This window comes from Eschscholzia californica, unplaced genomic scaffold (assembly GCF_041429995.1).
Source record: "Eschscholzia californica isolate CP2 unplaced genomic scaffold, dmEscCali1.0.p SCAF_5, whole genome shotgun sequence".
Taxonomy (NCBI): Eukaryota; Viridiplantae; Streptophyta; class Magnoliopsida; order Ranunculales; family Papaveraceae; genus Eschscholzia; species Eschscholzia californica.
Genome location: NW_028238472.1, coordinates 43,693,176 through 43,708,780, shown reverse-complemented (window position 1 = coordinate 43,708,780; position 15,605 = coordinate 43,693,176). Strand labels below are relative to the sequence as shown.

Genomic DNA, 15,605 nt, shown 5'->3' with positions numbered 1-15,605 from the left:
ATTTTTCTGTAATTAATTAAGAGAATATCATAATTAGTTGATTGAGTTAATTCCTAAACAACCCTCGATATCCCACCAACAAATTCCTAAACAGTCCTCGGTCTCTCACCAACACTGTGTTTGACTTTTGGTCCGCCCTTGACTTAAAGAACCTTGAGTTAATTAGTTGTTTGAGTTAATAATAAGGTGAAATTGAAAAGAAAATGGTACTCCTTATTAGATACGTATTCTTGAGTTATCTTCTCTACAAAAAAACTCAAAACAATTCTTTTAATTTATAGAAGATTACAGTCATTACGTAAAGAAAGTTTACAAATGACATAATACAAGAAAAGAAAGCGACAATAATAACAACAATGTTCTTGCAAATATTACTCTGTCATCGAAAATTATATCAATAAAATAACTGACCTGACTTAATTAGTTACATGATTGGTGTCAATGATATATATTATGGGTTTATCTAATAAATAGGTCGTGTATTTTGATGCCTTCCCCGCATTTTATATGATACAATCTTTTTTGTTGTTTCTAAAAAGAATCGGAAATAAAATAAATGAAATTGTTAATTAAGGCTAAATTGGAGAAAATATATAGATTTAACGGCTAATGATGATTCCGTTTATTAAGAGGAGACTTTTTTTTTTGTAGAGTTGGTCAAGATATGAAATAGAACACACGCTTTCATCAAATGTTGACATACATTTCAGCCAAATATTGGTAGAGGTTTTGGTCGTATGTTTGGAACTATAATCAATGGTTGGACTCCATCTCCACTTAATAATAATAATAATAATAATAATAATAATAATAATAATAATAATAATAATAATAATAATAATAATATGTCTTAAAGACTCAATTCTTGGAATGCCTACCAACATTGTGCAATGTCTTGAGAAGACATTTAAAAAAATAATAATAACAATCAGATTAAGAATAAAAATATATTTTATCTGTAGACTTAATGTCTTGAAATATTGAATCAATACTTTTTGATGTAATATCATGAACGGTATATCGACATTTGCAATTAAATGTCTGCATATGTTTTGTCTAATAAATGTCTCACAATTTTCACCTAATTAAATCTCGATCCTTCCCCCCTACATGAAACATTAACTGACCAACCTTGACAATTCTATGATTACCAATCCTTTTTTGAATTTGTAAAACCTAGTTTTAATATGTTCAATTGACTTTTCCCTTTGCTTACATTATTATACCTAAAAATATGAGAAGCATTCAAGCGTATAATACACCAATAGGTTTTTTCAACATAAAAAGTAGATGCAAGATTTTAAAACTCTGTTTTAATTTTCGCTATTTCTTCATCTATTAGACAATATTAATTTTTCTTATTTTAGGCATCCGAAAAGAAAAATTCATAGAAGTAAATTTTTTTCTTGACCGCTACTTTGGTGTTTAAAGAGGCATAACGGCTTAGTCAACTACGATTGACTTAGGGGACATATTTATTTTTTTGTCCAAAAATTAACTTATCTCTTACCCTCTAGTCTCCATCTTCCTCGCACCTTCATCTATCATCTTTTTTTTCTCTGTCTCTCCCTTCTTAAATCAATCATAGGTGTGTATGTAAAAAGAAGAGTCAATCATAGGTGTGAGTAGAGACTTAAGAGGTAATTTCTAGAAATGTCAAAATAATATTGAAAATGAGTATAAAAGCACAAAACATTTGAAAATTATTATTCATGTCAAAAAGTGTCCAAATACTAATATACCCTTCTTTTTTGTCATTTTGTGTATCTAAATTCTTTATTTTTTTTAAAATTTTAAATCGTTATAACTTTTGTTTGAGATGTCGGATTTCTATAAAAATTATATATTTAGAAATGATTTTTCATTAGCTTTCTAACAAGATCTCACTTTCAATATTTTTTTTTTAAAAACAAAAACCCAGAAAAATCGACGTTTTTTTCCTTTACGTTTTTCTGCAAACGTGTTTGCAACAATCTGATCTGCAAATGTGTTTGCAACAATCTGATCTGTAAACGTGTTTGTAACAATCTGTTATGCAAACGTGTTTGCAACATTCTGATCTGCAAACGTGTTTGCAAAATATGGATAAATATGGATTACAAACATGTCCATATTTTGCAAGCTCTGCAAAATATAATCTTGAGTTGCAAAGCTTGCAAACTCGATTTGCAAATATAGAATAAAACTTGACCAAATTGAAGATGAAATTTGAACCTTCAAACTCATCAACTACATCATCTTGTACCCATACTCAACTAATATCAATTTCTAGATCATGAAAACAAGTTTCACCGAATAATCAAAGAAGTAAAGAAAAAGAACACCGTACACGTTCGATGCAAGCGACTCGAAGCTCTAGTTAATACTGTGGATCATTTGGGTTATCGGTATGTTTATGTGTATCTGATAATATTAAGAGATATTTAGTGTTTGAGCTAGGATAAGTACCGGCTTTAGTGTTTGGGTCACGTGTTTGTCCGTTATAGAGTCTGGGTCACAGACTAACCATTAACCCCGTTGACTAATGACGATAGTTAACTACCGTCTGAATTCAATACAAATTACTATTTTACACTAAACGTAGAATTGAAATTACGAAATAACCAGCCATCTTTCCGTTAGGTTGACGAAAAAAATCGACGGTCTAAAGACAATACACATGGACGGTCAAAACTCAAGGAAAATAGTTGTTGGGGTTATTTCCCGCAAACACCATTGGGGTTTTTCTGTTTTTTTAGGGTTCGTGCGATTTGGGAAATCTCGAGTTAGGGTTCGTGCAATTTGGGAAATCTCTGACTGTGAAGGGTTCGTGTGAAGCTTAAGAGTTATTTCAGAGTCATATTGCTAGGGTTTATAAGGCAGTAACGTAAGTGTTCATCAATTTTTTCTTATTTGACCTAATTTCTATTTAGATTGCTGAAAAATTGTTCCAGGACTTTCTAGTACATGAAATTTTTTCTTTCCATGGCTATGAGCTCTGCCACTAGTTCCTGCTGCATTACATGAATTTCTAACACATCTAGTAAACAAGATAGGGCAGTTACTTCCATGGTGTTCAGATGAGTTATAATGGTAGCACTTGAGCATCTTTGACTTGTTGATAAATTCCTCACACAATTCATCCATATGTAGAGCAGGGGTGTGTCTGCCTTTCCCCCTCAACAAGGATTATTGCTTGGTGGTTGCTTCATGTTTGGCAATTACATCTGTCAACCACTCAAAAAATCCACATTTTTCACATCTCGCAAACTTTTTCCCTTCATTTTCTTGTGAATGTGAAACCCCTATATGCAGCATATAAGAATTGCTCCTAAAATATCAACAAATATCATAAGAATGAATCACATAAAAGACATGACCACATACAAATCTACCACTAACGCGGGTATACACGATTGCATTGAGCTATGCAATTAGCCTTTAATTCTCTTGATTTCACACAAGAACACGAGTTATGTCTCGTGGAGGGTTTCCAGAGATGATACCCACAAACATCAAGACCCATTAATCGGCCTAACGATCATAAAGCAAAAGACGAAATATTTGGGGGTCAACCCAAAGAAAGCTATATGCAGGTGCTAATCGTCTCAAAAAAAAATAAAGAATACGAAGTGCACATGAGACGATAAAAGAAAACAAGCCATCCCCAAACTTAGTGGGTGCACAGTCCACTAAGTAGGTATAGATAGAAGGAACGACAACAAAGAAATCATCAAAAGGATCGACATACATGTGAAGAGTCAAAATATCAGTCGAAGGCAAAAAATCATCTGGAAGCTTAGTGGACAGAATATCCACTATGTCCATAGACGTCTTTGGAAAGACGTCTGAAATGTCTCAAAAGGGATCAACAACCGAGTTTGAGATCATGTGGAAAATCGAACTAGACTCTAAGGGTAAGGCAGTATGCTCGGGGACCAAGTCAAAGTCCATGGTTTCCTTAGGTAAATAGTCTGACAAACTATCCAACATGTCACTAACTACTACGTCATCAATATCCTCAAAGGCATCTGGAGCTTCATAATCAATTATAATATCAGGCCTTCCTAGCATTGCATCTAAGACTGACTCCTTACAAGTGTCAAAAATTGGATAGTTCGGAATCGTGTCATCCTCAAACTTGCTCGTAGAGCCATCACCCTGAACATCAACGTCTAATATAGTCCTATCATGGTGAGACGACAAATGGTGAGGAAACGAGACAACAAGGTTATCAGTTTGTTCAAGCTCTTGGGCCCTCTTAGTTGATTCGTCGACATTTAACTTAGTACTAGGGTTAGACGTATTACCCTCGCCATCAGACCTAGTACCCTCTTGAGTTTGGGGCGGTGAAACCCCTTCCTCGTCGGCTAATAACTGTGACATCATCATCTCTAATGGACGATTTAGAGATTCTAATTGATGATTTAGAGACTCAAACCTCTGATGTAACTCTTGTTGCATTTGAATCTGCGTTTGTTCATGTTGTAACATCATTTCAGTCAGACGACTCTCAAACTCTAATTGAGATCTATCTTCAAGAGTCTCTTCATGATAAGGCTCACACAAGTGTAATTAAATGAAGACTCTTGATAATAACTCCCACCGTACATACTAGGATCATACCTGCCTCTAAAATCATTGGTCTCAGAATAGTGTGGACTATAAGGTCTCTCGTACATATTTAGTGTCGGACCATATCCATCACTAATTTGACCATCTCTATACATATGTCGGTATTCTCCTAGGGTCATACGAGATCGGTCAGACTCAAATGGTCTATTCCCCTCACTAATCGAAACATCCCTACACATCCTTTGGTATTCACCTAAGGTCATATCAGGTCGGTTAGTGCGGGGAATCCTCGAAACAAGCTCATCATCATCAACGTCGAATGGCCAACCGTTATAAGAACGGGCCATGATCTCACAATGCTCAAGGAACTAACAAACAAGCTGTCAATGCAAATCAAAACTCATCCAACCAATCACACACAAGTGAGAAAGAAAGAGATAGAATACGATACTAGCGGATGCTCCTCTCGTTTCGTTCTTCCTTCCAATTCCTTTCTGATTCTTTTGTTCCCCTTCGCTCCTATGTTCCTGTTTTTTTTTGGCTTTTCTCTTAAAGTGGTACCTGAAAAAAAAAAAAGATACGAAACTACGAAAATAAAGAAAGAAAACGTCTAAGTTAACAAATAACACTAAACTAAAGAACAAAACAAGCAAACAATATCCTAACTACTAAACCTATCCCCGACAGCGGCGCCAAAAACTTGATGGGCCTAAAAATAGGTCTATTCCCGCAAGTATACGGGGTCAAGTTATAGTATTGAAAATAAGATCGAGTATCGTCCCAAGGGATAGGTAGGTAACTTCGGATATTAACGGCGAGTTTAGCCCAATAATCAAAATGTCAATAGCTAACTTAGACTAACATACACACACACTCCACTCATAGATTTGATGATTGATTTGTAAAAAAATAAGAAAATAAATAAAATTAACTAAACCTATCTAAGAAAGAGGTGAGAAGATATCTAAGGTTATAAAATCCACCACATAATTTCACTTTATAAAACAAGCACTTAATCACTTAAATCTCTTTTGTATTTACTCGGGATCCAATATAATGAACTATTTGGATTCCGGATGATATTCTAGATAAAAAAAATTTATAATTAAGAATGTATGATTGACTACCATATAAAACTAATTTCCTACACTATCATTCAAGATCTAAAAGGCATATCTCATCTAATAAATCAATAAAAGCATGAAATATCTAATCATAATACATGAATGATAATAAGGTTATAGAATCAACATGAAATGACAATCAATAGGCATTGAAGCACATCAAAGGATTTAATTAATCAAGAACAAGTATTATAAAGATCCAAAATGGGTTTCATTCACAACCTTAGATTGCTAAATTAACTATACATGAAATCTAGAATAACATTCATTGAAATTGTAAAATAAATGAAAATACTAAGAAATTAATGGAAAGAAATCACCAAGAATGCTCAAATTCCATATCCCCATGTATCTCCAATTTGTCCAAGATTTGCTCCATTTATGTTCAAGAATTGTACTCCAAGAAATCCAAGTAATAGCTATTTTATTGCAACCCAAATAAGAAAAAGAAAGAAAAGGAAGAAATTAGATGTAGATAGAAGTTGGAAAGAAGAGATGAAAGGGGGTAAAGATGATAGACGAATATGGAAGAAAGAAGGAGAAGACTATTAATGGAAGAAAGAATAGTAGTAGAGAAGAAGATGGAAAAAGAATGGAAAAGAAATGGATTTAGTAGTAGAGAAGAAAGATTAGGTAAGAGGAAGTAGAAGAAAAGAATGGGGGATTAGGGTTAGAAGATAGAAAGAGAAGTGGCTTAGAAATTAGATAAGGAAGCCATTTGAGAGGGTTGTTGAAGTCTAGGTTTTAATGGAGGAGAAAGGGACTTATTTATAGGTGGTTTAGGGTTTTTGGTGGGTTAAATGGTAAAAAGATTTAAAAGATAGGGTCATTTTGGGGATTAATGGGTTAAATATGAAGAAAGGACAAGTCTGGGCGGCTAGGGTTTAGTGGGTGGAATTCGGATGCTAATGTGGTTCTCAGTTCACCATATTAACTTGCGCTTGGTTCAGCAACCGTCGGATGGATGGAGCACGGGATCTGGAGTGACGGGAAATAGCCATGTGGCCGGGTTCACGCTTTTAAGTTGTTTCGGGTGCATGGAATAAACAATAAAAGGGACGGATGCACAGGAGCCACACGATCGTGAAAACGCGGAAGCTTGCGGCTGAGATTAAGACGTGGGATCCGGACTACCAAGTTAAGCTGCAGCGCGCTTCACCGGATCTGGCCTATAGGAGGAGATGCACAGGAGCCGTTGGATCTCATTTGCGCGGAAGGGAGCGGCTAAGATTAAAACGTGGCCACGGGATCATGGGAGCTAAGTGACTTCGGTTGCACGGGATCAGTATAAAACACGGGATACACCTCAGCCGTTAGATCTTCATGACGCGGGAGCAAGCGGTCACGATTAAAACGTGGCAGTGGGAGTACCGAAGCAAGTTACAACGCGCTTCACTGGATCAAGCTTATAGGGGCTACTTCGATGCTGAGCGCTAACACGGGAACTAGATGTACCGTCCTCCATTGCGCGCCACGTGTTCCGCAGGCATACCGCAGCCAGAAACTTGCCCGAAGGTGTCCCACCTGGTCAACAGTATTTGACCCAACTTTGACCTTGATTTATTTCTCCATCCGGACTCCGATTTGACTTCCGTTTTCTCCTACGAACTCGTCTCGACCTCTACTTTTCAACCACGCACTGACCTTGGCCAAATTACCAGAATGTCCTTGACTCCAAATGACCAAAATACCCATTATGAGTCTTTTCTTCGTTTTTAACCGTTTTTCACATCTAACTCCGCAAAAGACACCTAATCAAGAAAACCAACCATTTTATTATAATAAAGACTCGAAACCGACTAACTTGGCTAAATTAAACGACATAGATGGGATATTTTCATGACCCATCATTGTACACAAAAATTATCCAACTTAACTATACTTTCAACTTCAAGCCAGAGCTATGCTAGGACTTAAGTCTTGGACCTAACAGAAAATGCTAATTTAAGGCATACAAATGTGACAGGCATCATTAATCATAGAAGGGGATTTCCCACCCATAAGCATAATAGATAAGAATTACAACATTTTGAACTTCACGACCAACCTAGGTTATAATACTTAACAATAACATATTGTTCAAGAAACTATATCTTAGCGTACAACATAAATGAAAGAAAGAGGAGATTAGGTTATAATACCTAACAATAACATATTGCTCACTTCAAATGAATTAAGTCCGTTCTTGACAAAAAACGGAAGAAGGAACATCTGAAGGATCACTTCTGCTTGAAGCATGAAAGCAGTCAACCTGAAACACTGAAAAGAAGAAAGAGTTCTCGTTGAATACACCAGATGTAAATTGCCCACCATTAACCAGTGATAAACTGATAATAACTAATTTTGTGTCCGACTCAAATGCAGTGACAATTAGTTCGAGTCTATCATTCAGATGAGATAAACATCACGCGTCAGATAGGAGAACATCCTAATTAAGGAGTATCTAATCTTATCACAAGGTTGTTAGTTGTCACTGTATAAGAGTACTTAACCAGTATTAAGTTGTGTTCATGTGTGAATGTTAAGCAGATCTTCCGACTGATCCAAATTAAGAGAGAGCAGTAATGCAGTCGACCTAGTACCCTTCTAAAAAAAATTACCTCGTCATAACTCACCTCCTTCCTTGCAGCTCCTTTTGGAGCAGCTCTTGCCAATCTCTTGGCTATACCCTGTACAACAAACATAACCACTAACATCTAATTAGGAAATCAAGGTCGTAAGTAAATATATCTAAGCTTGGGATGTTGAAAACAATGTCGACTGAAATTTCAACAGTAGGATTGATTTTGCATTTTAACCTTTTAGGTCGGTTTGATTTAAACCGCAGGATTCAAGCCATGAGAAAAAGAAACTAGAAAATTTGATATTCCAACAACAAAATCCTTGAGAGTTCAACCAATAACTGAAATAAGAAAAACAAAATTATCCCATAAAAAAAACAACCATCAATGAAATATTGAAAACCTAATTTCAACCACTTATTAAGTTGAAAGTTCAAACATCAAGGAAGATTCAAGGTAAACCCTCACCAGAATCTCTGTTGTTGTTGGAATCAAATAAATCCTAAAATCTTTTATAGATTTACACATCAAAGTGGTTAGAAATTGAAGAAATAAAAAATAACTAAAGTAGTTAGAGATTAACACAAGAATGTGAGAAGATCTTACCACAAATCAGAGAGAGTGAGAATGATAGACCAGAGAGAGAGAAAGAAATTACATACCCTCCTTATAAATTGATTCCGCTGCTACTTCCCTTTTCATCAAGAAATTACATACCCAATTAGTCATAAACACTAATCACATCTAAAGCAAAACCCTAAAATGAAATAACTAATTTATGGTTTTGATCAAAGAAAATTACATACCCAACTATTCATAAACCCTAACCAGATCAAAATAACCCCCTGTTATGAGAAAGAAAAGCAAAATTAGGGTTTCGATCACAAATTAGTTATTTCATTTTAGGGTTTTGCTTGGCTCCTTCGTTGTTGTCGATTTGACTGATAGACCAGAGAGAGAGAGAGAGAGAACGAATCAGACTCAAAGATAAAGTCGAACAAAAACAAAGATGAGAGAGATCTTACCTGAGTTTGAGAGAGTGAAGGAGAATGAGCTCATATTGAAGGAGAAGGACGGAGAGAACGAGTAGCAGTTAGAGAGAGAAAATAATGATGGAGGGATCTGTTTTCTAATTTAGGGCTTCCAACAATTATAACGGCCGTAATACAAAAGAGCCGTTATAACAAGCGTTTTAGGCGCGAACGTGTGGCGCCATTAATTCAGTTTTTGTAACGACCTTATTTTAACAAAGGCGTTACAATAACCCAACTGTGAGCGCCAAATTTCGCGCCGACTCAATTAGGTTTTTTGTAACGGCTTTTCAGCGTGGAACCGTTACAAATGAGCTAAGATTTATAACGGCTTTCCACAAACCGTTACAAAAGTGTTATTTGTAACGGCTTTCATGGAAGCCGTTACAAATAGCCGTTACAAATGTGACGTTTTTTTGTAGTGTTCATCGCCATCACTCTCATTCTCTTCGTCACTACTTATATCATCTGGATCTCCATCTCTTAAGAAGTTATGCAAAGCACAAGATGCGATCACAATCTTAGCTTGTGTATCAATATCGTGGAATGGTGCATTTCTCAAATATGCAAATCTTTTCTTTAACAATCCTATAGTCCTTTCGACGACATTACGTAAAGATGAATGACGATAGTTATATAGTTCTTTAGGATTTTGAGGACGACGACCAACATGATCTTGTAGATGATATCGTGTGCCACGATATGGTGTGAGAAACCCAGGCACCAATGGAAATCCAGCATCAGCAAGATAATATTTACCTACATTAACATAATTTATTATAATTCTACTTAAATAATAAATTTGTACCTAACTAGTTTCTTTTATTTGATATAATAATCTAAAACCACGTACCAATTGGGACTGTTAATTTACGTCCAGAACGAGAGACTGCACATCTCAAAAGACGACCGTCATGAGCAGGCCCTTCCCACCCAGCAAGTACGTAATGAAATTTCATATCAAACCCACATGCTACAAGAACATTCTGGGAAATGTACGCTATTCTATTACGATATCTAGGTTGGTCTTTGATAGGAACAGTTGCTCTGATATGTGTACCATCAATTGCACCGACGACGTCCTATAAAATATATATGATATGATTGAATAAAACACTTATATAATTAGTTGTAAATGAACGAAGCGCTTCTGAATCTAGACTAACCTTGAAGAACTCATGCCAAGCTAGTCGACGGCTTCCATCCATCGGAGAGTTAGCACTTGTCGCTGGTTTAACAACATCTTTGTAAAGCCTAAGAACTGTTGACAACACTATGTGGAAATACCTACTCACTGTTTCACCCGATCGAATGAATTGAAGAACTGAACTGCGATTACGTTGATCGTGCCCAACTGTGTATAAGAACATAGCAACTTGTTCTTCTACTTTCACATGCCAATTATCGACCAAACCATAACCCCGTAAGCGTACACATAAGCATCGAAATGGTTCTCGTTTCATGCGAAGTTGTTCGTGACAATATCGATCACTCTCAGAGTAAATTCTTTGCAATATATTATTTCTCTCTTGATCTCGATTTATGTAGGCTCTCCTACTAATGATGGCATGTCTTCTAGGTCGATTACTCAAATATGTATGTATAATGATAATCATCATTGTACATACAATACGTAACTTTAATTATGGTGTTAGCATTATATATCGGGGAAATGATAGAGTGCCCAGCAATTTTGCCCATTAAAATGCCCAACTTTCCTTATTTAGAAATAAAAGCGGTCCCCACCGTAGTCAAACTTTGAAAAACCCTTGTCTTTTAGTGATTCCACATCAGCTGGGCAATTTAATGAGCTAAAAACTGGGCACTCTAGCATCTCCCTATATATCGTAGACAACTACAACAACAATATAAAATCTATAAATGTCTAATGTCTAATTGGTGATCATCTAATAAAATTTTAAAAAAATATTACATAACCATAAAATGTTTGTATTCTTTGTTGCATATATATATATGACTTACATATAAGCACTCATATATAAACATGAAATACTTATATATATATATATATATATATATATATACATATTTATTATATATAAGAGTTGTTGCATATATATAAACAATCTAGAGATAAAAAGAGATAAAGAAAAAGAGAAATACATGGAAAAGTTCTTTGTTCTTTAACTAATTAATGTATCCAATTAATGAAAATACTACCACCTAGAGAGATAGAGAGATAAAGAAATAAAATATGATAAAAAAAGTGTTGGTTGTGTCCTTTTGTGGTGTCTATTGTCTTCTTTAATTAATACCATCAATCTAGAGAGAGAAAGTGAGTGAATTTGCTTTAATTTATTAATGTTAGTATTAGTACTAGTTTTTATGAAAAAAAGAAAAATATAGGCCACAGAGAGTTATAGGCTACAAAGAGATATAACTTTTATGCTTTAATTAATACCATCAATTTTGAGAGAGAAAGTGAGTGAATTTGATAAAGTAATATAGGCTACAGGAAATAGGCATAGATAAAGTTACATGCAACATACAAGTACTACTAGCATATTCATAAAAGAAAAAGTACTACTAGCTTTTATGCAAAAAGAAAAAAAGTACTACTAGCTAGCAAAGTGTTGTCATGCATATAGAGAGAGAGAGAGAGAAAGAAAGAGCTAACCTTAACTTTTTCTTCTTCTTGCTGCCTACCGTCCTTCTCTCTTTTGATGTGCAAATTTTTTCTTTTATGGGATATTATAAAGGGGTTTATAAAGGGAAAAAAAATACCCTAAGGATCTGTTTGATAAGCAATTTTCTCAGGGAAAAGAGAAACTCTTTTCTAAAGATGGATTTTTTCCCGTGTTTGATTGGCAGTTTCGGGAAAGTGTAAGACGCCCTCACGTGACCATCTTTTTCCCATATTTCCCCCTAAACAGGGAATTCCTTGACCCCCCTTTTATTGGAGAAAGATTTTCTCCTAAAAGATCTCCCTCTCTCGACAACCTACTATTAAGCCCTTCCACCACTTTCAACAAGAAGATTGGGAACAAAGTCGCAGACAGAGAAACAATCTCTCAATGTAATCAATCTATCTGAGAACCCTTGTGAATAGGTGTTTATCTTGTTCTTTTATCTCTCTAGCAGATGACTCTTCCTCTTTGGGTGATATGAAGTCAATCTTCATTGATTGATTAAAGAATCCCTTGGTAAACAATTTTTTTGTAATTTCTTCTTCTCTCTAGCAACCGGTAAGATTCATCAAATCAATCGCTATAAAAGAACTTCCAAATAGACTGGTGCTTCTCTCTTTTTCTCTTGTCTCTTCTTCTCCTCTCTTAACAACAGGTACGATTCATCAAATCAATCACCATGAGAGAACCTCCAGATGGCTTAATGTTTTTATCTCTTTTTCTTTATATATATATATATATATATGTATATGTATATACAGTAGAGTATGGAGTCTCTGTGTAGAAAGTTATCTGATGAGGTTAGGAAAGAATGGGGTTAAAATTATGAAAATGAAGGGGGAGTAATGAAGATGGTGATATGAGCCCACTGAAACTTTCTTTATCCCATGCTTATTTCTTTCACCAATAAGCTGATGGGACGTTCCCTTCTCTTCCTCCCATTCTCTAAATATTTATTTTGAGTTGATATTGAATACTAAGCTTCAGTGTTACATTCAGAGTACCATTATAATAGCTTATAAATATGAAAGTTTTAGATGAACTAAACTAGGAATGCTTTTCAACAAAAGAAAAAAACCCACTAATGCCAAACTTGGTTCAAATTGTCTTCAAATTCTTGACCTTTTTGATAAGAACTTCGTATAAACATTAGAGCTTTTGATCAATTCTAGTTTAGGCAATGTAAATCACGATTTGTGTCTTTCAATCTAAGTAACTTATATACAAATGATGAGAAAAATGAAAAAATTCCCTAGCAAAACAAACAGAAGACAAAAAGAAAAAGTTTATTGAGAAAATAATTCTCGAGGTAAATATTTCTTAGGGTAAAACTTTCTCTACTTTTTTTCTTTTCTCTAAGTTGATATCAAACACAACCTAACTTTTTTCGAAAAAAATTTTCTCTTATAAAACGGGGGTCAAAAGATTCCCCTTTTTTTTAGGAAAGTTAGGGAAAAAGAAGTCACGTGATGTCATTTTCTTTTTCTCTAATTTGCCAACCAAACACAAGGAAAATTCCTATTTTAGAGAAAAAAATTCTATTTTCTCTGGAAAAGTCTCCTATCAAACAGACCCCAAGAGTCATTATATTTCAATGGCATTGATGCATCTTGTGAAAATAATCCAACATGGGAAAAGCTAACTAGCAACCAATAACATTATGTGTAGGTCTTCTCCGCTCATTGTCAATTGGTTTTGAGATGGATGATCACAGACTTAACATGGTACCAGAACTAGGACAATATGTGATAGGTTTAAAAGACACACGTGTTCGACCCACTAAAAAAATATACGCTTTAGACTAACCACGCAACACGTGAGGGGGCATGTGAGAATAATCTCATATGGAAGAAGAGCTAACTAGCAGCCAAGAATATAATGTCTAGATCCTCTCCACTCATGAATTTGGATAAACACTATAACCGCCAATTAAGACATCTTGGGCTCTAAAAGGCATATAAAGCTCTTTAGAGCCATCCTAGGGGGCCTGAAAGCCTATCCTTGTACCTTTACTTTGCCTAAATTACATGGGATAAATTTTGATGGCAAACTGCTTCCACCAAAATTCGATCTTATGACTTCATAGACTTAAGAAGTAATGTCCAACCACTGCATTACTGCACCAAGGGGTACCGGACACTCCCCTTAATTCTTATTCTTATTGTTATATCCAAGTGTTAAATATATAAGAAATAAAGTAGCAAATTATGTTCTCGTTTTTGTTAGAGTATACGTGGGGAACCCATCTTGTCTTTTTATTATTACTAGGGTATATCCCGTGCCCTAGGGTACGGACACTTGTATCAATCAAATGTTACGAAATTTATTGTTAATTATGTTTTATTGAGAGAGAGAGATTTTTATTATGTTTTTGTTTATTTTCTCTTAAATTAGTTATTATTTTATTGAGAAAGAGATTTTAATTTCTTTTTTTAACCCTTGAAATTTATTTAGTTTCTTTTCTTAAATTAGAATTTGTATTTCTAAAAAAGAAAAGATTATTGTTTTTTAAATAGGTAACTTTATTTCTACGAAGGACTATATTTTAAATTTCGAGAAGGGCTTCTAGACAATATCCTTTATTAAAAAAAGATGTTTGTCCCAGTCATCGTTTTTCCTTCTGTTTTATATAATAGATTATTATTATTATTATTATTATTATGATTATTATTATATATTATTATTATTATTGTTATTATTGTTATTATTATCATTATTAATTAAATGCTCTAGGTTACGGACACTTGTATCAATCAAATGTTACGAAATTTATTGTTGTATTTTATTGAGAGAGAGATTTTTATTAGTTATTATTTTTTTGTTTCTTTTCTCTTAAATTAGTTATTATTTTATTGAGAGAGCGAGAGATTTAATTTCTTTTTTTTAGCCTCTGAAATTTATTTTGTTTCTTCTTTTATTAAATTAGTTATTTTATTTCTAAGAAGGAAAGGATTATTGTTTTTTAAATAGGTAACTTTATTTCTACGAAGGACTATATTTAAAATTTTGAGAAGGGCTTCTAGACAATATCCCTTATTAAAAAAGGACTATATTTAACAAATAATATCCCGTGCCCTACGGCACGGACACTTGTATCAATCTAATGTTACGAAATTTATTATTATATTTTATTGAGAGAGAGATTTTTATTAGTTATTATTTGTTTCTTTTTTGTTTTTTTTGTTTCTTTTTTGTTTCTTTTTTTAACCCTTGAAATTTATTTTGTTTATTTTTTTTCTTAAATTAGTTATTTTTATTTCTAAGAAGGAAAAGATTATTGTTTTCTAAATAGGTAACTTTATCTCTACGAAGGACTATATTTTAAATTTCGAGAAGGGCACGAACAGTCGTGTCAATTAGAGTTGACGACTTTGAATGTTTATTATTGCTATATAGTGGATACCATAATTTTTGGTATTCTACTTATTATTTATTTATTTTTATTTCATTTTTTCTTAAATTAGTTATTTTATTAGAGAGATTTCAATTTCTTTTTTTAACCCATGCATATCTTTTGTTTCCTTTTTTCTCAAATTAAATATTTTATTTCTAAGAAATATTTTTTAAATAGGTAACTTTATTTCTAGGGTATATCCCGTGCCCTAGGGCACGGACACTTGTATAAATCAAATGTTACAATATTTATTGGTATATTTTATCGAGAGAGAGATTTTTATTAGTTATTAA

The 15,605-nt window shown here is 34.0% G+C and overlaps 1 protein-coding gene and 1 long non-coding RNA gene across 2 annotated transcripts; both read right to left on the bottom strand.

Annotated features, from left to right (window-relative positions):
- Positions 1-8,289: 8,289 nt before the first annotated feature.
- Positions 8,290-9,330, bottom strand: LOC147539484 (uncharacterized). The gene is made up of 4 exons (XR_015224856.1): positions 9,265-9,330; positions 9,046-9,084; positions 8,477-8,933; positions 8,290-8,347 (listed from the first exon to the last, which is right to left on the bottom strand). It is a non-coding gene; the product is annotated as an uncharacterized LOC147539484 (long non-coding RNA).
- Positions 9,331-9,667: 337 nt separating this feature from the next.
- Positions 9,668-10,886, bottom strand: LOC147539483 (uncharacterized). Its single transcript, XM_086643129.1, has 3 exons — positions 10,437-10,886; positions 10,124-10,352; positions 9,668-10,029 (listed from the first exon to the last, which is right to left on the bottom strand). The coding sequence occupies exons 1-3, from the start codon at positions 10,884-10,886 to the stop codon at positions 9,668-9,670; spliced, it is 1,041 nt and encodes a 346-aa protein (XP_086499255.1).
- Positions 10,887-15,605: the final 4,719 nt, after the last annotated feature.